We start from the raw sequence: 21,740 nt of genomic DNA, 5'->3' as shown, positions 1-21,740 counted from the left end.
GATGAAAATGTCAACACCAGTAGATTTGACCACCCCAGAACCTCAACTTTGTCACAGAAATTGTGAGTATATTGTCATGACCTTTTCAACCATACAACATAATCTTTAGACAGATTTGAGTTCTAAAGTGAGGATAAAATTAATTGTAAATTCTATTAGATTTATGTTTTGATACGATGGTGAGATTATTTGTGTGAATGAGTGAAAGATATGGATAAAAGTAATTTTTTTTTAGAGCAAAATTGTCTCTAAGTTTGTGTGCTTTGAAATTTTATAACATTAATGGTAAGTTTTATTAGGTGGCAAAAGCTTTTGTAAGACCGTCTCACCGTGAGACGGCACGGGTCGGGTCGGTTTGGGTTAAGATGAAACTGTTATACTTATACATACAAATGCCATACTTATATGCTCAAATGTAATACTAATTAGGACAATAATTTTTGTTACTTATAAGGGTAAATATAATACTTTTAAGAGAAAATGTAATACTTTTACATTTTGATTTAAAAGTATTACATTTTTGTTCAAAAGTATTATATTTTCCCTTATAAGTAAGGGACACTTGCCAACATTACTTATTATGGAAAATGTAATACTTTGATGGAAAATATAATACTTTTACATCAAAATGCAAAAGTATTACATTTTCTCTCAAAAGCATTACATTTTCCCTTATAAGTAACAAAAATTTTATTCATGATTAGTATTATATGCAAGTATAACATTTACGCATATAAGTATGACATGACATTTGAATGTTGATTCAACCCGACCCGACCCGTTTCACGAATAAGTATACGTGAGACGGTCTCACACAAGTGTAATCCTTATTAGATTTATGTTCTGTTCTATACCTACTCAAATATTTTTAAGTACAGATTTATACAACGTGAAATTGTAAAGGTGTGCTAAAACTTTATAAATCTGTACTTTAAAAAAAAAAAAAAAAAAAAAAAAAAAAAACTTTCTTTGTAAATTCTATTAGATTTATGTAGATTATTTGAGTGACTGAGTGAAACATATTGCAGCAGAGGTTGCAAAGCTGGTTAATTGTTTACTTGAAAGTTTATTTACTATTTTTATTTATATATATAAAGATAAAAAAAAACCTTTTGATTTAATTAAGTGATAGAAGAAGAATATGAATTAATATTAATTCTTTACAGGTACATAACCAAGCATATGAGAGTTCGAATGAAAATGTCAACACCAATGGATTCGATCATCCCGGCACCTCTATTCCGTCACAAGAAATAGTAAGTATATTATCCCGGCATTTTCTATTACTCCGTTTGGAAAGTGGGAAAATGACTTCTAGAAAATGTTTTTCAGAAAATGACTCATTTTTCAGAAAATATTTTTCTTTCCAGTATTTGGTTGCATTGTGGAAAATATAGGAATGGATGGAAACTAAGAATGGGAGGCAACGATAGCAGCGAAGGCAACCATGTTTTGAGTGTTGGCGGAAAATGACTTACGCCAAATTTTGACATAAGTCATTTTCTGCAAAAATGCCTACATTTTTTCCAGTCAACAAAAAATGTTTTTCGTTACTAGATTTTCCTATTGCATCCAAACACTGAAAACTCGGAAAACATTTTTCAGAAATAATTTTCCGGGTTTCCAAACGGACCTAAATGAAATTATCTCTTTAAGTTTTTTTATGCGTGTTTTGAAAGTTTATTACATTAATTGTAAGTTCTATTATATTTATGTTTTAATGGTGATTTATTTTGAAAGAATAAATGATATATATGTCAATAGAGGTTTCAAAATATATATGTTAATTATTTACTGGATAAAGAATTATTCATGACTAGAAAGTTTGTTTAAGGGAAAATAAGATTTTAGTCCATTAATAATTATAGCTATATTGTAGACTCTAGTCCATGAATTATTATCATACACAAATTTCCCCTTTAATTATATATGTGTAACGTGGCAATTTTAGTTCACCACTAACAAGTTATGTTAATATTAATAATGCATTTTAAATTTTCAAATTATTGAGAGATACCTTGGTTATTTTTTTATTTATATCATTTTGTATTAAATAATTAATCAATCATTAAGTTTGACAAACACCTTTTTTTTTTTTTTTTTTTTTTTTTTTTTTTTTTTGCCATCGGAGTGTAGCTAAAAATTAACATTGCACTTCAAATTTTCAAATTAATAAAAGACATATTAGTCATTTCATAGAGTTTTCTCAAATTCCCTCAACTAAATCTTCATATATAGTGATTCTCTTCATTTGTAACGAAGAATTTCTAGATTTCTAATATTTATAAACATGTATCTACTTATCTTTAGTTTCAAAGTTAAAGTTCAATTTACTAGTCAAAATCACTGTGGTAGAACCGCTACTCTTAGCTTTTTTTTTTTTTTTTTTTTTTTTCTTAGAAAATGCAAATGACATATAAATTGAAAGTGTTTATACTTTATAGATTGAAGACTCGCTCCAACTTATTGACATGAAAATAACAATGTACATAAATTCGTAATATTTAATAAACGTAGAAACCAAAACAATTTTGAATTTTTAGCTACACTCCAATAGTACAAAAAATGTGTCTACCAAACTCAACGATTAATTAATTATGTAATACAAAATGATATAATAAAAAATGACTAAGATGTCCTTTAATAATTTAAAATTTTAAAATGCATTATTAATATTAACATAATTTGTTAGTGGTGGCGGGATTAAAATTGCCACTTTACATATAATTAAAGGAAAAAGTTTGTGTATGGAAATAATTAATGGACCGAGTCTACAATATGAGTATAATTGATAGACTAAAATTACTATTTACCCTTTATTTAATATTAAAAAAATTGTTTTAATTGAAGTGATTTTCACTTTCAATATATTATTCCTATAGGCGCATAAGCAATCACATGGGGTGGAAAATGTCAGCACCAGTGAATTCGACAATCCTAGCACCTCTACTCTGTCACAAGAAATAGTAAGCATATTGATATCCTTTTGCAATTATATATCTTAAAAATAAAGATTATATATAACATAATCTTTTACTCTGATTCGATGTGCTTGTCACTTATTTAAGCGAGACCTTAAAGTTAGTTTCTTATATATAAACCAATATAATTAATTTAAAGGTTTTTCATTTCATGTTAAGATCATCAACATATAAGATATTGAATTAGATTATTTTAAATAGATTATTATATTATTTTTTAAAAACATGGTTGTACATTTCTCTTTTTCAGGTTTCTGATGATTAACTGCTCGGTCAGCGATGTGAATTGCTTTCTTGAAACAAAAGGATTAAAAGTTGATATGTCTGTTTTACTTTATGCAAAGAATGTGTGAATAAGAATTGAGCTACCTAATTTCTTGTCAGTCATCTCATCTAAAGGTCAGTCAAATTCTGTATAAATTCTTCTTTTCATATTTCTTTCAATTAATAATAATAATAATAATAATAATAATAATATTATTATTATTATTATTATTATTATTATTATTGTTATTTTTATTCAGTGGAGTGAGCTTAATTGATTGCCAAAATTATAAGTAACTTTAATTTCGTATTATGGTTGCTCAGACATGTGGTTCGATGTTCGATGATCGATGAATCCCCAAGCATTGAGTGGCACGATTCATGTTGAAAGCCAATTATATTTAAGTACAGTGTGTGTTAGTGATTTCATATTGTTGGGAGTATTTTTGTATTCCAATTTGTGATTACTTTCTTTGGTATCGTAGTCAAGGACTCAAAGGCTTGTTTATCGGTTTTTATGTACTGCTTTATTTGTCTTAGCAGTGTGGATTTGCTTGTGAAGGTAAAACACTCATTTTGGTGACTAAAATTAAATTACTACTGACTCTTTATATGTCCCATACATTTCGTTATTCAATTGTATTAATTAGTTTTCAAACCATTTATTGTTTATGCCTATCAACACAATGAGGTTAGGGTTGCATTCAAGTGAGAACCCTTCCTTGATAGGAACATAAGAACTAATCTAATCCATCTAAATTTTCTTAATTAATGGTCAAAATAATCTAACATTTTAATATGCATCTCAAATATAATTAATTAGAAAAAATAGTAGTGTACTTTTAACCCGCTATCAATTAAAAGGGAATATTTTATTTGGATTCTTTCCATGATTTTAAGATTTTAAAAATAATAAAAAAAGTGGCTTGTTTAAAACTTTGGGAGCTGGCTTCCTGGAAAAGTTTGATCGACCAAAGAAAAAATGGCAACTTTTCTAGAGAGCCATCATCACTTTTCCAATATATGAACCAAAAGGAATCATCAATTTTCCAAGTCATTAAGACATTAACCAATTGGAAATGCCATATATATTTGTATAGTCAGAACAATGTTTCATATACAGGCTCTGTTTGGCAACACTAAGCTAGGAGCTTATAACTTATTTTAAGCTACTAATAAGCTATAAGCTCTGTTTGGTAATGTTCCCAAAATAAGCTCATAGCTTAAAATAAGAGCTTATTTTGGAACGCTACTTTAGGTAGCGTTTCAAAATAAGCTACTAGCTTTCTAACTTTTTTTCCATCTTTACCCTTATTATTTTAAAGTAATGACATATTTTAACCTTATGAATTAAAACTCTTTCTCTTCTCCTATCCCAACTTTCACGTCAATCCCTTCCTTTGTCTTGTTTCCTACTAAACAATTATGTTGAAACTTTAGCTTATTATTATTATTATTATTATTATTATTATTGTTATTATTATTATTATTACTGTTATTACTGTTGTTGTTGTTGTTATTATTATTATTATTATTATTATTATTATTATTATTATTATTATTATTAATGTTATTTTTAAATTAGCAATATGGCTTCAATTTCAATTTGAACAAGAGCCGCCAACTAATGCTCAAGAAGCATTCAATCGTGCACATTCTTCTCTTCGAAGTTGTATTGAGAGATCGTTTGGAGTATTGAACAAGAGATGGAAGATACTTGCTAAAATGCCGCAATTTAGTGAGGAGACCCAAATTGATGTTATTATGGCCACATTTGCACTACATAATTATATTCGGAAGAATTCACAAGATGACATGATATTTAATGTTCTTGAGCAACATCCAGATTACAGACCGCCCGATGAACTTCAAGATTCAAGTAGTAATATCTCCATTAACGAAAATTTAAGTCACACCTCTAGAGAGATGAAGGAGATTCACAATAATATTGCTACTTCATTATGGGATGCTAGATCATGATCATGCTAATAGTTTTATTTTAAAAAGTGTTTACTTTTTTTTGGAAGACGAAATGTTAAATTTTAATATGTAAACAAACTAATTTAAATTTTATGAAGATGTCCTTTTTAGTCTTTTTACATTTATCAGCTTATCAAAAAGCTAAATTTACCAAACACTTTCAATCATAACAGCTAGCTTAGCAGCTCTTCAATTTTCAGCTCCGAGCTTATAGCTTTTCAGCTTTCAGCTCCTTTTCAGCTATCAGCTCCTAGCTTATAGCTTTTCAGCTAGGTTTGCCAAACAGAGCCACAATATACGAAATAATTTCAACCGTTCAAAATATAATAACTTATTTTTCTGTAAAAAAATGTAGAATGTCCATCTAAATTGATCAACATGTGAAAAATAATCTAAAAGAAAAGTGTAGTGTCATTTTCATAATTAAATTATGGGTAAGGACAAGTATAACTACCCACCGAAGACTTAATTAGTAAGACTTTTCAAAGAGCTTTTATATAATGTCTAATCGGAATGCAGAAAAGATGCATGCATGTGAAAGAAGACTAATGAGAGGTAGGGTCCAATTCTCCAATTCACAATCAATGTGAAAGAGCAACTGGAGCAAGTTGTAGCAACCAGACAAATGATGATTTGCACCTCGATCTCACATATCGCCATTCAGATCTTATTGTATCTACTCTAATAAGTATCTCGACGAATTTTCACCTCTCACATATCACTTGCATATATAGTTGTCATCACTATGAGAGAGAGATCGAAGAGAGCAATGACAATAGTGTTGTCCATTTCCTAACATTGTTGCATATTTGCATAACTATTGGTGCGGTCGCACTTAAACTCGCCTTGGATCCTTGGTATTAGCTATTCCCATGCTCTTGGGAATAGTTTTTACATCACAAATACCAAAAATACCTTTTGTACATTATTTAATACGGAGTATTTATATTTAATAAATATAAGGTATTATATGAATATATATATATATATTTAATTAAATATAATTTTTATCTATCAATAATAATTATTTATACCACTGATAATTAATGAATCATGAGTGACACAGATAATTAACATATTTGTGAATGACATAAATTACATTTTTTTCTTCTTTACAAGGTAGTACCACTGATATTCGATCATGTGAATTGTGATCACTATTTATAATAATATAATAGAGATGACATCAAATTAAATGGTAGTTGGCATCGCTGTATCGGAACGTGACGAACTTGATAATACAGCTGGTTTTTACGGAGTAATAATTATTTACTCTTCTTTTTAAGAATTCACATCTTATCCACCCTTATATCCCGAAGAATTTGCACCTGTCAAACTTGCATAATTGAGTTTCCTATTTCTTCATTTAGAGAGAGAGAGAGAGACATCACTGAAAGAGTGAGAGTAATGACGGACGGAGCGGTTGGGGAACTGGTATCTCAGGGGATAAACTCGTTGGTTCAAATTGTGTCGGACAATGTGAGGCTGGTTCGTGGCATAGATTCCGAGATAAAGGATCTCACCTTCGACATCCAAATGTTCAACGCCAGGCTCATGGAAGCTTCCAAGAACCCAAGGGCCAATGACTACCAAGTTTTGAGACTAATAGTGAATAGATTTCGAAGCGTTGTGAATGAAGCCGAGGATACGATTGCGGACTACATTGTACGGAAGAAGAAGCATGGGAACAATGCCTTCTCAAAATCTTTGGATAAGATTCCACTTTGTGGAAAGGTGAATGCCTATGCGAGCGAGATCCAATCCATTAGGACAAAGATGAATGCAATTCGACAAGACCACGAAAAAGAACTTCAAGACCTCATACAGTACGAAATCAAAGACCAGGATAAGGCTCTGAAAACTTCCCACCAGGTACGTAGTACGTACCACAACAACTACTCCAAATTAATTTATGGAGTTAATACTCAATATAATCATCGATTATAATAGTTTTTCTTGATTTAGTTTTAAAGACTTTGATGGTTTTTACTCAATTGAGTTTCCTGTTGAGATACATTGGTATTTCGCCTGTATTAATATCTAATTTAGTCATCGACTATAGTCGTTTTACTCAAGTTAATTAGTCTACGACTATAGTGATTTTACCCAATTTAATCCTTGATTATACTATTTTTTTTTTAGTCCTTGAATTTAACAACTGAGGACTCAAATGAGTAAAACCATCAAAGTCGATGATCTAATTAAGTACAAAAAGTCGTTTAGGATTAAATCAAAAAAAATTACAAAAAGTTAAACATTATTCACATTATGAAAATTAAAATTTAAATTTGAACTCTACACTAAGTTTTAGATTTTGATTGAACTCAATAAATCGATTATAACGAAATATATATATATATATATATATATATATATATATATATATATATATATATATATATATATATATATATATATATAATTCAAAGAATTAACTCCGTAACAGCAGAATTAAAAACCCAACAGTCACAACAGGACATGTTCGTGCAAGTCGAAACTTCCAGTTTCGAAGGTTTCGGCCCCAAGGCCAAGACTCTAAAGGAAAATAATGGTATATATAGTGGGGCAAAAAAAGGGGCAAAATAGACAATTTTTCGCACCAGAAAATCGCAGATCTAGGGCTTCTTGATGCATCAAGCCATTAAAACGTGAAAACAGGACCATTATGCCTCTTCTCGATGCATCGAGAGTCCTCCTACGACACAAGTTCTGTTTGTAGGTTAATTTTGACCCTTTTTTCCTTTTGATATAGATTTTTATGTCTTCATAAGAGTTGTATCCCTTTACGTCTTCTTTCCAATGGCGCAAGAATCACCTCATTTGGATATTCCTAGGCGGAGATATGGTCTAAATACCGAACAGTGACCAATCTGTGCGAGAATTTTTACTTCTTGCTCTTTTGCTCTACTTTTTCCTTGGTTTGCCCATGTGATCAAAACCATTGAAGACACCACTCTTTGGCTTCATTTGAAGTATTTTAGCCACCTCCTTAGCTTCACATTGGCTCCCATTAACCTGATATTCATTCAAAATGCCCCGGAAGGCATATGATTGTCTTCAATTCAATGGTTCATGCACCTAAGGGTATAAACAAATGAATTAAGGCACATTTTGATAAAACCAAAGTATCTTTCACTCAAAATGGGTTTATATATGTGGTAAAAATATGGACATGAACACACTTATCAATCACCATAGATTGGGAACCGAAGAGGCAGCTCAAGCACCCAATGTTGTCGGTGTAGTTGGTCCTTCAGAGGTGACGCGACAGCGCACAATGTAGGTGAGGCTGAGCAGTACGGCAAAGGCGATGCTGGGCATTGTGATTACTTGTGAAATTCTTACGTATTGCTTTTACTATTGTAGACGATTTGGAGATTAGGGGATTATGATTTCTTTTGAGCTGGTATTTATAGACAGAAATAATGAAATGAAAGCCAAAATTACATGAACAAGGTAAAATTAATGGTGAAATTTCGGCTGAGGCGAGGCCGAGCATTGGCAAATTAAAGGAGGAAGAAATTGGGAAAAATATTAAGTGGGGTGTGAAATTCACAAAATATCTATGACTTGAACAGTTGTTAATAGGAAATATCACAGAATGACTAAATTGGCTAAAGTTAAAAAGATTGAAGGATTAAATTTGTTCAAATTGAAAATCAGAGACTACATTGCATATCTGTTAATAATTGAGAGACCAAAAGTTTGATTTCCCCTACTAAAAATGTTCTCAATGATTACTGACCATAATTGAGTAAGAACCAATGGGATGGTCTAGCATACTTAGCTTAAAGCATCCCTACTAGCAGATCTTTCCAAGTTTTTGGTACAGTATATGCTTAGATGGAGGAAAGAGAAATTTTAGTATGCTCTGCAAGGGTAAGTTTTTAAAACAGTGTAAAATGACACAAAACAGCCAAACTGTGCGCGTTTCGCGCACAGCTACGCCCCGATTGGAGCGTAGCTGTCAACTTAAATTTTTTTTTTCTTTATCTTCTTTTTTGTCAGATTGATCCTTATTTTGTTTTCTTTTTCGATTTCTTTCTTTAATTTTTTACTCCACTCTCTTTTTCTCCTAAGGTAACATAAATAACCTTGCAAGAGTTTATGTGATATGGATGCTCTTAGCAAGTATAATTGTCAGATTCAACTGGTGTAATTGGTCATCTATACCGTACATGCATTTTGAAATTATTTTCCTGATAGGGCATATCAATTCCACATTAAGATATGAATGATGCTATATTTCTCTCTTCGGCAATAAAACTCTTTATATTAATTAGTTATCCATGAATTGACTGACCTCAACGAGTTGGAAAAAGAATCTATTTATTAATTAAATAAAAAATAATAATTTATGTTCCTCCCATATAAGTCAATTATCAATGTCACCCCTGAATTATTAGTGGTGGAAATATTGACTCTTAATTTTTAAAACGGTACATATATTGTCCCCATATAGTGGAAATGTTGTCTCTCAATTTTCAAAATGGTACATATATTGCGATTCCCGTACCGTACGGGGGGGCAATATATGTACAATTTTGACAATTGAGGGGCAATGATGCGTAGTATATTTGCAAACAAATAATTCTCGGATTACGAGTTATCGATCCACAGGAAAGTGGTTGTATCAAGCACTAGTTACTAATTCATTCATTAGAGCTAATCCTAACAATTGTTTAGATGATTGATTTACATAAAATAAATAAAATAAAACAGAGATTCAGGATTTTGAAAACAATAAGAGAGAATATGAGATTCCTAGGATTCAAGTATTTAATCACCTAGTGCCAAATCTTAAGGACAATATTAAAATTTGGGTTTAACAAGTGTGAGGATGCAAGGTGGTATAGAGCTACTCTCGTAGTCACTAACACTAGTGAATTTCCACTCTCATGGCTTAAACACCCAATAAAACAAGATCAAACATCATAAATTCCTAACTACTACCATCTCTCGATGCGCAATAATCAAGAATTAAATCCCCCTAATAAATTAGCATTTCTCAAGGTGCAACAATTAGGTGTAATTGTGTGTGCTCAAAGTTATACCCAAGCAGTGTGCTCAAGTAATGACGCGTAAGGACATCAATATTAAAAGAAAAATTTAGGAAGGAAGTGCGGATTACACCCATTGCTCTTAAAATATGTTATATAAATGGGCTTATGGGCACACTCCTTTTGCTTAAATTTAGAATTTGTTGAAAGATAGTTTGAACATTAGAAGGGTAGGTATTATACTAATGATTTGTGATTTGCAAATGAATTTAAATCTTCGTTATTATGTTCTATTGTTCTTAGCACTTGATTAGTAATGCTTTTATTTTATTTTATTTATTTATTTTATCCATTTTTTTTTTCTTTAAACGTCCAGGCTCGACCAACAGTGGAGAAAAATGAGACATTCGGCTTTGAAAAAGATTTAGAAGACATGAAGGCTCGTTTGTTAGAGGCATCCGATAATTATATTGTGATCCCAATTGTTGGGATGCCTGGTACCGGAAAAACTGCATTTGCCTCAATGCTTTTTAACGACCTAAGCATTCTCAACAATTATTCGGTTCGCATTTGGGTTCCTGTTTCAAAATGGTGTGATATAAAACAGAAATTCATCAGCATCATTCATCAAATCACCAAGAGTACCACCAAAGACTTAATCACCGAGAAGGAAGAAATTCTGAAAGATACCATTCAGACCCGTTTAAAGGATCAAAAATACTTCATTATATTGGATGATGTATGGAGAAAAGAAGATTGGGATTCATTACAAACTGCATTCCCTAAAAACATGAATGGAAGTAGAGTCGTGGTGACTACTCGACATGACAATGTAGTTGATTCTACCTGCTGGAAATCTCATAATTTAGGAATGTTGAGTGATGATAATGGTTGGTTGCTTATAAAAAATAATGTTTTTGGTACAGAGGGATGCAGTGACAAGAAATTAGAAGTTATTGGGATCCAAATAGCAAGAAAATGCCAGGGATTACCACTTGCTCTAGTAGTGGTAGCTGGTATCATACGAAAATGCATAACTTCTACGGACTGGCAACGAGTGGCTGATTATCCGCTTCTAGAAATCAACCGAGAAGACCAAAGTTACCATGAGATCGTTAAGATGAGCTACAATGATCTGCCTCATGAGAAGTTGAAAAATTGTTTCCTGTATTTTGCATATTTTCCCATGGGGCATGAGATTGCTATATGGAAGTTGGTTTGTTTGTGGATTGCTGAAGGATTCATTCCAACAGTAAATGAGTGGGAATACCCTATTGATGCCGAAGTTGAAGCTCAAAAATATTTGAATATTCTTGTTGATAGAAATCTTGTGACGTTGATCAAAAGAAGAGCAGACGGTCAAATCAAAACATGCCGGATCCATGACACATTGCATGAGTTCTGCAAAAGTGAAGCTCGAAGGAAAAATTTATTCCTTGTAATGGATAAGGAGCAAAGCAGGTTAGATGAGAATACTTGTTCAGCTCGTCGTCTTTGTTTTCACTCTTTTACTACAGACACATCTGATGACGAAAATAAATCATCTTGCTGCTTCCTCAATTGGGATGATCAAATGAGGAGTTTATTTTCTCCATTTGGCAAACGTATCCATTCTTTGTTTCTGTCTTCCCCACAAAAGAGTGATGAGGTTCCTCTTACACGAGATGGATTAGCAGCCATCCCAAATATTTTTCCTCTTCTTAGGGTGTTGAATATTGAATACATTAAGTTTAACAATGGCTCGTTGCCAAATGAGGTTTATAGGTTATATCTTCTCAAATATATTGCTATCTCAGGCAATCTCAACCTCCTCCCAAAATCATTCAAAAATCTGGTTGAATTGGAGACTTTGGTGATCAAAACCACAGAAAGGACACTACAAATTGAAGGAGGCATATGGAACATGGAAAAGTTAAGGCATGTACGCACCAACACCTCTGCGCAATTACCCTTTCCTCCCAAAACAAGCAAAGCTAACTCTGGAGGAAAAAATATCCTCACACTTTCAACAATATCACCAAAAAGCTGCACAAAACAGATCTTTAGAAGAACTCCCAATCTCCAAAAATTGGGTGTTTGTGGGAATTTATCCCAACTTCTAGAGGGAAAGCAAGAAACTTGCCTGTTCAACAATCTTCAATTGCTAAAGTGCCTGGTAAATTTGAAACTGTATGGCCAGCACGACGAAGGGTTAACAGTCCCAATGCTAGACAAGTTTGCATGTAGGTTAAAAAAGTTGAGCTTCTCCGGCACATGGTTTGAGTGGAAAGACATGAGAGTATTGGGGTTGTTGGAGGAGCTTGAGGTGCTGAAGTTGGATGACTATGCATTCAAGGGGGAAAATTGGGAACTAAGCAATGATGTTGTTTTCAAAAGACTTCAATATTTGCGCATAGGAAGGATGAAACTAGAAACTTGGACGGCCACAGAGAATAACTTCCCAACTTTAAGAAGTCTAATCCTAAGCTGTAGCACCCTAAAAAAAATTCCAGAAGCTTTTGCTAAGGTACATACCCTTAAAGTAATGGTATTATTTAACGTGAGTGAAAGTGCAACTCAGTCCGCGAAAGGGGTAAGAGAAAGCATAAAAAGCGGTGGATTCAAGCTCAACATAACCGCTGTAAAGGTAATTGTTTTTCTTCCCAATTTGTTATTTTAGCAGGAGGAGCTTCTAATACGCCATACAAGAAAAGTTACAATTAATTCATTGACTTCTTGTAAAAGTCTATGGCCCTGTTTGGTAAAATGGCTGTTAGCTGATAGCTGTTAGCTGTTAGTTTATTGTGTTAATTAGATGGTATAAATAGTTGATAACGTTAGCTGATTGTTGAAAAGTGTTTGGTAAATTAGCTGTTAGTTGATAGCTGTTTGGTATAATTTCTTTTCTCAAAAAGCTAATTGAAAAAGTTGCTTGGAGTAGCTTTTTGAATTTTAGCCTTTTGAAGTTGCAAAAAGCTAATTAACAAAATATTTATATTGATATTTTAACTAAATCAAACAATTTATAGTGGTCAAATAAGCCAAAATTGACCCATAGGCCAATTTTTTACCAAACAGGGCCTATGAAATCAAGACTAATTGGGTTGAAACAGAAGATCAATTTTAAACATTCAAAAAAAAAAAGATCAATTTTAAACTTTTAAAATACCCTTGTGATATAGGTGTTTGCTAAACCTAAAATAGTTTTAAATTTTCATTCCCAAAGTCCCCATAGGATTTGCCAATAGGTCACTTCTGTTGGAAGTGAAACTTATAATTTTGTAGTTAGCAAATCTAAAGTCTGACCAATTTAACTAGAATTTCCTCACATATAATTACTAGTTAATATAGAACCAATAATGTAGTTCACTATTAATTAGGTGTGAGTTCATAAGATCTAGGATATGATTCCACGAAATCAAGAAATCTTAATTATCAAAAAAAAGTATTAAAAGAAAGATTTTCAATTAAAATAAATAAAGAAATAAAATTTACCACTTTGAAATATTATTCGATCTTCTATTGAATCATTCTACTAGGTATGGTTATGTTGGTGGGATCAGAGCATTAGACTTTATTTTTTGAAAATTTTTTATGATGCTTCATTAAAAATAGGCCGAAATAATATCTGGTGGGTGCAGATCCCAATACATAATTGTAGTTTGCTGATAAGCCGTAGTAGCTAAAGCATGAGTTAAATGGTTCTCTACTCTAGGAATAAAATAAAACGAACAAGACTGAAACGAAGATGTAATAAGCCTGCAAGTGTCAATGGCATAGCCTAGATATGTGCGCAGCACAATAGTTGGTGTAGTAAGATAGTGATGTAGTGTCAAGCAGTCCGTAAAGATCTCAACATTCTGTTCTCCCCGATCTTTCAACCACGATAGAGCCTCCTTACATGCGAGCACCTCTGCCATAAGTGGTGAGGAGCATCCTTGTAGTGGTCCACTGAATGCCGAGACATACCCCCCGTCCGAGTCTAGTAACAGTACCCCCAAAGTAGCTTGTCCCGTCTCCTACAAATACCCCCCGTCCACACGGCATATGCGCCTTGGCAGTCCAGGTGGTTCGGCAGCAGTGGAATCTGGCGCATGGAGATTGGCGTTTTCTTGCGACGGATTTGGCGCTGCTAGGAGTGTGGTGGGCAGTGCCGTGTGCTGTTGCGGGTGCGCCCGAGACCAAGCCAGCTTGGCAGCCGCGGCAATTTTGAGGACCGCTTCCGGCCGTGGCAATGTTGCTTCCCATACGGCCCTGTTCCTTGCTCTCCATATATTGTAAAGTATTGCTACTGCATAGAATATCCCATCAGAGTCTAGAACATTTAGAAGTTCATCAAACCAAACATAAAAAATATTTGTGATTATATTTGGAATTGTGAGGTTAGATTTATCCCAAATGTTCTTTGCAAAATCACACAACACCAACGCATGCATTATGTCTTCTTGAAATAATCCACACATGGCACATCTTGGATCCACCTCCACCCTCTTTATAAGCAAGTTTGTAGTAGTGGGCAATATATTACTAACGGCTCTCCATAGAAACATTCTCCATTTTGGGTGGATTTTTAATTTCCATAGGGATAACCACTTTGTAAATATCCCATTAGTGTGTTGATAATTTCCCACCACTTGCTTATACCCACTTTTAACAGTGTACTCTCCTCTTAGATCCCCATGCCAGTACCAAGTATCATCATATTCCGGGGAGATGGGTATTTTCATAATTTCCGCCACATCACTGGGTTGAAATAAATCAGTTAAGATTGAGGGATCCCAGGCACCAGTTTGCTGATCTATCAAACCTGCCACCTTAATTGGCTTCCTTCAACTGTACTGGCATTTCTGTTCGTATCATTGGGTCATGGTCATTTCGTAGCCAAGGGTGGGTCCATATGAATGTGGATTCCCCATTACCAATTCTGCGCCTGACCCCACCACAAATAATACTCTTTGCTGTCATGATGCTCCGCCAGCAGAAACTGGGATTATTTCCCATCTGTGCATCAAAGAACGATCCTTTCGGAAAATACCGGGCTTTATATACGCGTGCTACTAGAGAGTCAGGCTTAATCAACATTCTCCACGCCTGCTTTCCTAGCATCGCTAGATTAAATGCTCGCAAATCTTTAAATCCTAGCACACCATATTTCTTTGGTACACATAGCTTATCCCATGCCTTCCAGTGTATTCGCCTGTCAGTTCCAGAATCCCACCAGTAACGATTCATCGTTCTTTCTATCGCCGTACACACTGATACAGGTAACAAGAAAACACTCATTGAAAACGTTGGCATAGATTGTGCTACAGTTTTCAAAAGAATTTTTTTCCCTGCCTGTGATAGCAGCTTTTTATTCCATGATCCAATCCTTTGACGAATTTTATCTTCCACATACGCAAAATCTGCTTTTTTGTGCCTTCCAATAAAAGAGGGGAGTCCCAAATACTTGCCATAATTCGGTGCCTGTGCCACACCCAAAATCTGACCCACATCTTGTCTATCTTCCTCACTAGTATTTCTGCTATAACATATACTCGACTTGTGGTAATTTACTGCCTGCCCGGATAAACTCTCATAAACAGACAGACACCTTTTAACCTGAGTTGCTTCCTCCACCTTAGCCTTAAAAAACAGTAAACTATCATCTGCAAAAAATAAGTGAGAAATCGGGGGGCTCCTCTTGCTACCCTGCAGCCATGTATCGATCCCACAGTATGTGCCTGCTGCAACATCAAAGATAGACCCTCTGCACAAATAATAAATAGATGTGGGGACAAGGGATCCCCTTGCCTTATTCCACGAGTGGGTATAATAGGATCACATCTTACTCCATTCACCTTAATATTATATGAGACAGAGGTTACACACTTCATAATCAACTCCACCCAACCAGCATGAAATCCCAGCGCTAACATCATCCTTCGTAAGAAAGGACATTCAACCCGATCATATGCCTTTGCCATGTCTAATTTAAGGGCACTCCATCCCCCCACTCCACATTGTTTCCTATTCAAAAAATGTCCCACCTCTGCAGCTAATAGTATATTATCCGTTATCAATCTATCCGGGATAAATGCGCTTTGTGACTCAGATATTACCCCTTCCATTAACGGCTTCATTCTATTAGCCAACATTTTTGCCATAACTCTATAGACCACATTACTGAGGACTATAGGCCGCAAATCAGTGACATACTCTGGGGTTTTCTTCTTAGGGATTAGAACAATATCAGTCTCAGTCAACCCAGGCGGGAAATCACAGGACTCAACACAATTAACTATAAAGCTCGCCACATCTCCCCCAACCACATCCCAAAAATGTTGGTAAAATCCTGGATTCATTCCATCCGGACCTGGTGCCTTGTCCGGAAACATCGCAAACAGTGCACTCTTAACCTCATCCGGTTCAAACGGACGCAACAAAGACTCATTCTGTGCCTGCGTGATTCGCGGGACAATTCCCTCAAAGAAATCCTCCCCAGTTCCCGGGGTTCCAGCAGAGAAAATACGACTATAATATTGCAGAATAATATTTTTCATAGGCTCCCCCTCAACCCAATCCCCATTATCATTCATCAATCTAGAAATAGTATTCTTCTTTTTTCGGTGAGAGGCATACCTGTGGAAAAACTTCGTATTAGCGTCAGCCTCCTTAAGCCAGTGTTGCTTGGCTCTCTGTCTCCAGTATGTATCCTCCTGAACTTCTGCACAGCTTAACAGCTGTTCTAGGCGCTGAAACTCAGCTAGGGAGGCCGGGTCAGTACGCCCCCTCAGACGCTGCTGCTCTCTTGTCAATTCCTTAATCTGTTTTCCGTACTTATGGTACCAGTCTCCACCCCATCGTGTTAACCGGGTCCCACAATACTGAATACAGCTCTGCAAACCCTGGCCCCTCCCCTCCTGCCAGGACTGCTCTACCACACTTCTGCACCCCTCATCATGCAACCAGGCCATCTCAAAACGAAAGCCCCTCCTGCGAGGCCCAACACCCCCTCCGGAGTCCTGAATCCCCAGAAAGAGAGCCGAGTGATCAGACTTCCGAGTTCTCAGATTCAGCACCTTAGCCCCCATCACCATACCCCGCCACTCGTCCGTTACTAGAACTTTATCGAGCCTCTCCTCCATCCAGTTTGCTGTCCCCTTCCCCTTCTCCCATGTGTATGGATAGCCAACCATAGGCAGTTGCGCAAGCCCACAGTCCTCAATAGCTTCCCCAAAGCCACGTAGGAGGCTATTCGGATGCAGATTTCCCCCTCTCTTCTCATTCTAATATAACAAATCATTAAAATCTCCAATAACAACCCAGGGGAGGTTTGACCTACCCGACAGCGTTCTCAAAAGATCCCATGACTCCGCACGTCGTGTTCGTTCAGAAAATCCATAATAACCCGTCATCCGACATTCAGGAAGGCCAGGAATAGTTACCCCAACATCAACGTAGTTCGTTGAGTAACTGATTAGCCGAGCCGTACTATTCTTCTTCCACAGTAGGGCAATTCCACCACTTAGCCCATCACTGTCAACATAAAAGAGTCCTTCGTAACCAATTTTAACACGTAACCGCTCTGCATGATCATGTGCCACCTTAGTCTCCATTAGAAATACAAAGTCGGGTTGCTTTCGGGACACCATGTCCACAATCTCCCGAACTGTCCGTGGATTACCCAAGCCACGGCAGTTCCAACTTAAAGTACTCATTGACTCGGGCATGTCTGGGAACCAGAGCCCACCTGCTGCAAGTTTTTTGGAATCTCAGTCATGACAATATCACATCCATCGGACCTACGTCCCTCCCCATCCACTTCCCCCCGGCGACGCTTGGCTACCGCCACCACATCCGGCTCAACCACCCCCTTGGTCCGGTTCCCACCTTGCGAACCCCCATCCACAACTGCTCGATCAGCTGGCGGTTTCCTTCCCACGGCATGCCGACCCGTCGGCAACAACCAGCTGCCCCCCACCGGCCTAGGGCCACGGCTCCCTCCTGCCCGTAGCTCCGGGCCATACAAGTACTCCTCCACCTGCATCTTCGAGTCCCTTGCCCCCCGACAAAACTGATACGAGTGGCCTAACATCCCGCAAAAATAGCAATATGTATGAAGGCGTTCATACTTAAACATGACCCAGCAATTCGTCTTATCCCGCTTAATGAAATTCATTCGTCTCTTCAAGGGTTTATCAACTGGCAACGAAATCCTAATACGGTGATATGTCTTCCACGGGGCGTTATCAAAACGATCATCATATTTCACAAACGTACCCAAGAAATTTCCAATCTGCTCCAAAATTCTACTAGATGAGTATCCATTCGGCAGCCCATGTAGTTGAACCCATAAATCCACCGTATCCAGCACTACATCGACCGGCATAACTCCGTCAGGGACCTGCTTACACACCAGCGTACTATTATCAAAAGACCAGGGCCCCTCGTTCAAAACCCGTTCCATGTCCGTTACATGATGAAAAACAAACAGGAACCGGCCAGGCTCAACCTCCGTTGCCTCAACCCCGCTCACGGGCTGCCATACCGATGCCAGGACCTGACTCATAAATTCCAACCTGACTAGCTTTCGTGTCAAGAATCTTCCCACCACCCCCCAACTCTCCTCCACCTCGCCGCCCCCCTCCTCGGCACTGTCCCCTTCATTCGGCAGAAACGCCGTGGCCTCCTCCTGGAGCACCATATCAGCCCATCTATCCGTCAAAATAGCCACATCCGGATCGGTCGGCGGCGTAGCCATCTCGCATGCAGAGATTAAACGTCGATTGTTGTTGTTGTCGAAGCCGAAATTCGTCCGTGGAAAACGTCGAAGGAACGACCAGAATACCTAGAAACCCTAGGTAGAGAGAAAACAATTTTCCTCTTACAAATTTAATTGAATTAAAATCAAATTTTCTAATTTATTTCCGTGTGAACCTTATTTGCATTAGACTTTATTAATTACTGTAAGACCAATTTTTGTTACTTAGAGTATAAGAGCTTATTGGTTAATGGTTATTGTATTAAACTCTAATATATATTTATACATTTTTATTTATGATTAATTTATCTAGTTAGTATTATTGTATTTTTATGTATTATAATTATTATTAGCATTATTAAAATAATTAATATTTTATAAAAAATAAATTTGAAATAGATTTTTATTAATTTTTTAAAATAAAACACACACACACACACACACACACACACACACACACACACACACACACACACACACACACACACACACACACATATATATATATATATATATATATATATATATATATATATATATATATATATATATATATATAAAATAATTTTTAGCTAAACATACTAGAATGGCTTGATGACCTTTGTATGCTTTAATTTGTTTATTTAATTTGCAGCAAAAGGTAGTGATTGGCACCTCTATGAAGGATCAGAAGGCTCGTGCCAAGGCCATGAAGATTGCCATCAGCTTCCCAGGTAGCTATTCAGGCAACCATCTCACAATTTTCCGGCCGGCAGTCAGTAATATTCATTAAATCAATCTGAATTTTCAATCTAATGGGAAGTTTTGGTTGTTTCCAGGAGTTGAATCCGTATCTGTTCACGCGGAGAGGGGATACTTAGAGGTGATCGGCGACGTCGACGCAGTGGCTGTGGTCAACAGGCTGAGGAAAATGTTGGGGCAGGCGGAAATTATACGCGTTGGCCCGTTTGAGAAAAAGGAGGAGAAGAAGGCGGAGACACCAACACCACAAATCTATAGATTCGACCACCCCAGCACCTCTACTTCATCACAAGAAATTGTAAGTATATTGTCCTGGTCTTTTCAACGTACCATATAACATAATCTTTAGAGAGATTTTGAATTCCAAAGTGCCTATATATAAAATTAGTTGTAAATTCTATTAGATTGATGTTTTGTGGTGAGAAAAAATAAGAAATATATATGTCAGCAGAAGTTACAAAATATTAATAATTTAACAAATAAATAATCATGAATTACTAGAAAATTTGTTCATGTTTTCTTTTCGAAAGACTACCTTTATTTTGATTTAAGTGAAAGATAGGAGAAGAATTTAGAAAATCTTTCTTTCAATATATTATTCCTACAGCTAAATAAGAAAGTATATGGAAAGGAAAGGAAATTAAATTACTGATTGGATACAAGTTCTTACAATCGTTATGCCATGGAACCGTGTTCACCATACAGGGTGAACACGGTCCCAGCCAAGCGGTAACGGTGCCCGTAAGTGACACCATTATTTTCCACCAATCTTTTTTTTTTTCTTTTTCTTAATTAACGGCGCGACTTTTCTTCTTCATTTTCACATTTCGCGATTTCACTTTCTCTTCGCGCAAGCTTTTTCAACACTCGTAAATTATGAATGTGCAATTATGAAATTATGAATTTTCTTTTATGACATTATGAATTTTCTGTTATGAGATTATGAATTTATAGAAAATTCATAATTACATAACTGTAAATTCATAATCTCATAACAGAAATTCATAATTTAATAAATGTAAATTCATAATCTGAACATAGAATGCAAAACGCCGTTAACAGCACATTAACTAATTTTTATTTTATTTTCTATAAAAACGACGCCGTTTTGGAACGTGTTCACAAAGCATGGTAAACAAGTTTCCACGGCATAATTTGCGAAGTTATTATATTTAAACAATTTTATTTTCAAGATAGATCAGAGTCCACAAAATTATTAGATATTGGATTGGGTTATATTAAATAGATCTTCAATTTAATTTGAATAGAAATATTTTCAGTATAATTAGATGAAATTGACACTAAGTTTTTGTATGTTTTGAAAATTTATAACATTAATTGTAAGTTCTATTATATTTATGTTTTGATCGTGATATTGTTTGAGGGAATAAATGATATATATGCCATCATAGGTTGCAAAATATGTATGTTAATTATTTACAAGATAAAGAATTGTTAATTACTAGAAAGTTTTTGTAATATTAAAAAAAAAAATTGTTTTAAAGTTGGTCAGGTTATAAGTTTGATAACCGCAAGCTAGTGTTTCAAGTTTGACTTCTAGTGAGAGACACATATTAGCCTTCTTAGTTTGATCTATTCGGTTATAGACAACCTATACTAGTTTATTTAGTTATGGTCCTTGAAGTAATAAAAGAAGAGTGTGAATTGTTTTCTGGTTAAATATATTATTCCTACAGGTATGGAGAGGAAAATGCTAATATAAGCAAGGCCTTGAAGTTAGTTTCTTATATATAAACCAATTAATTAATGTTTTTTTTTCATGTTAAGTTTCAGCAAAATATAATTAAGATATTGGATTAGATTATTTAAAATAGATTCTTAGATTATTTTTTAACTTGGTTGCACATTTTTCTTCAGGTTTCTGCTGATTAATTGTCCGGATTAATTGCTGAGTTGATGTGTGTGTTTTTCTGGATGCAAAGAATGTGTGGATCAAAACTGTGCTACCTATTTTTATATCCTTCTTGTCCGTGATCTCATATAAAGGTCAGTCAAATTCTTCAAAAAAAATTGTTTTAATATTTCATTCAA

The 21,740-nt window shown here is 35.2% G+C and overlaps 2 protein-coding genes and 1 long non-coding RNA gene across 3 annotated transcripts in view; 2 read left to right on the top strand and 1 right to left on the bottom strand.

Moving 5' to 3' along the window:
- The window catches only part of LOC109181374, a 289,298-nt gene extending 285,986 nt beyond the window's left edge, over positions 1 to 3,312 (top strand). Inside the window, exons 15-17 of the mRNA XM_019331122.1 lie at positions 1,167 to 1,256; positions 2,883 to 2,966; positions 3,232 to 3,312. Coding sequence (XP_019186667.1) covers positions 1,167 to 1,256; positions 2,883 to 2,966; positions 3,232 to 3,246 — 189 coding nt within the window. The 3' untranslated portion in view covers positions 3,247 to 3,312. The remainder of the gene's footprint in view (positions 1 to 1,166; positions 1,257 to 2,882; positions 2,967 to 3,231) is intronic.
- Positions 3,313 to 3,757: 445 nt separating this feature from the next.
- The window catches only part of LOC109181386, a 19,278-nt gene continuing 1,295 nt past the window's right edge, over positions 3,758 to 21,740 (bottom strand). Inside the window, exons 2-3 of the long non-coding RNA XR_002054187.1 lie at positions 9,056 to 9,063; positions 3,758 to 3,845 (exon numbers count right to left, since the gene is read on the bottom strand). This is a non-coding gene — a long non-coding RNA (uncharacterized LOC109181386). The remainder of the gene's footprint in view (positions 3,846 to 9,055; positions 9,064 to 21,740) is intronic.
- LOC109181376 (putative late blight resistance protein homolog R1B-12) overlaps positions 6,562 to 21,740 on the top strand; it is a 29,432-nt gene continuing 14,253 nt past the window's right edge. The window contains exons 1-5 of the mRNA XM_019331126.1: positions 6,562 to 7,097; positions 10,602 to 12,851; positions 19,582 to 19,660; positions 19,766 to 19,986; positions 21,567 to 21,695. Of these exons, the coding sequence (XP_019186671.1) occupies positions 6,633 to 7,097; positions 10,602 to 12,851; positions 19,582 to 19,660; positions 19,766 to 19,986; positions 21,567 to 21,581 (3,030 nt within the window). The 5' untranslated portion in view covers positions 6,562 to 6,632 and the 3' untranslated portion in view covers positions 21,582 to 21,695. The remainder of the gene's footprint in view (positions 7,098 to 10,601; positions 12,852 to 19,581; positions 19,661 to 19,765; positions 19,987 to 21,566; positions 21,696 to 21,740) is intronic.

Source organism: Ipomoea nil, unplaced genomic scaffold, assembly GCF_001879475.1.
Source record: "Ipomoea nil cultivar Tokyo-kokei standard unplaced genomic scaffold, Asagao_1.1 scaffold1043, whole genome shotgun sequence".
NCBI classification, from domain to species: Eukaryota; Viridiplantae; Streptophyta; class Magnoliopsida; order Solanales; family Convolvulaceae; genus Ipomoea; species Ipomoea nil.
This window is presented reverse-complemented; position numbering and strand designations above follow the sequence as displayed.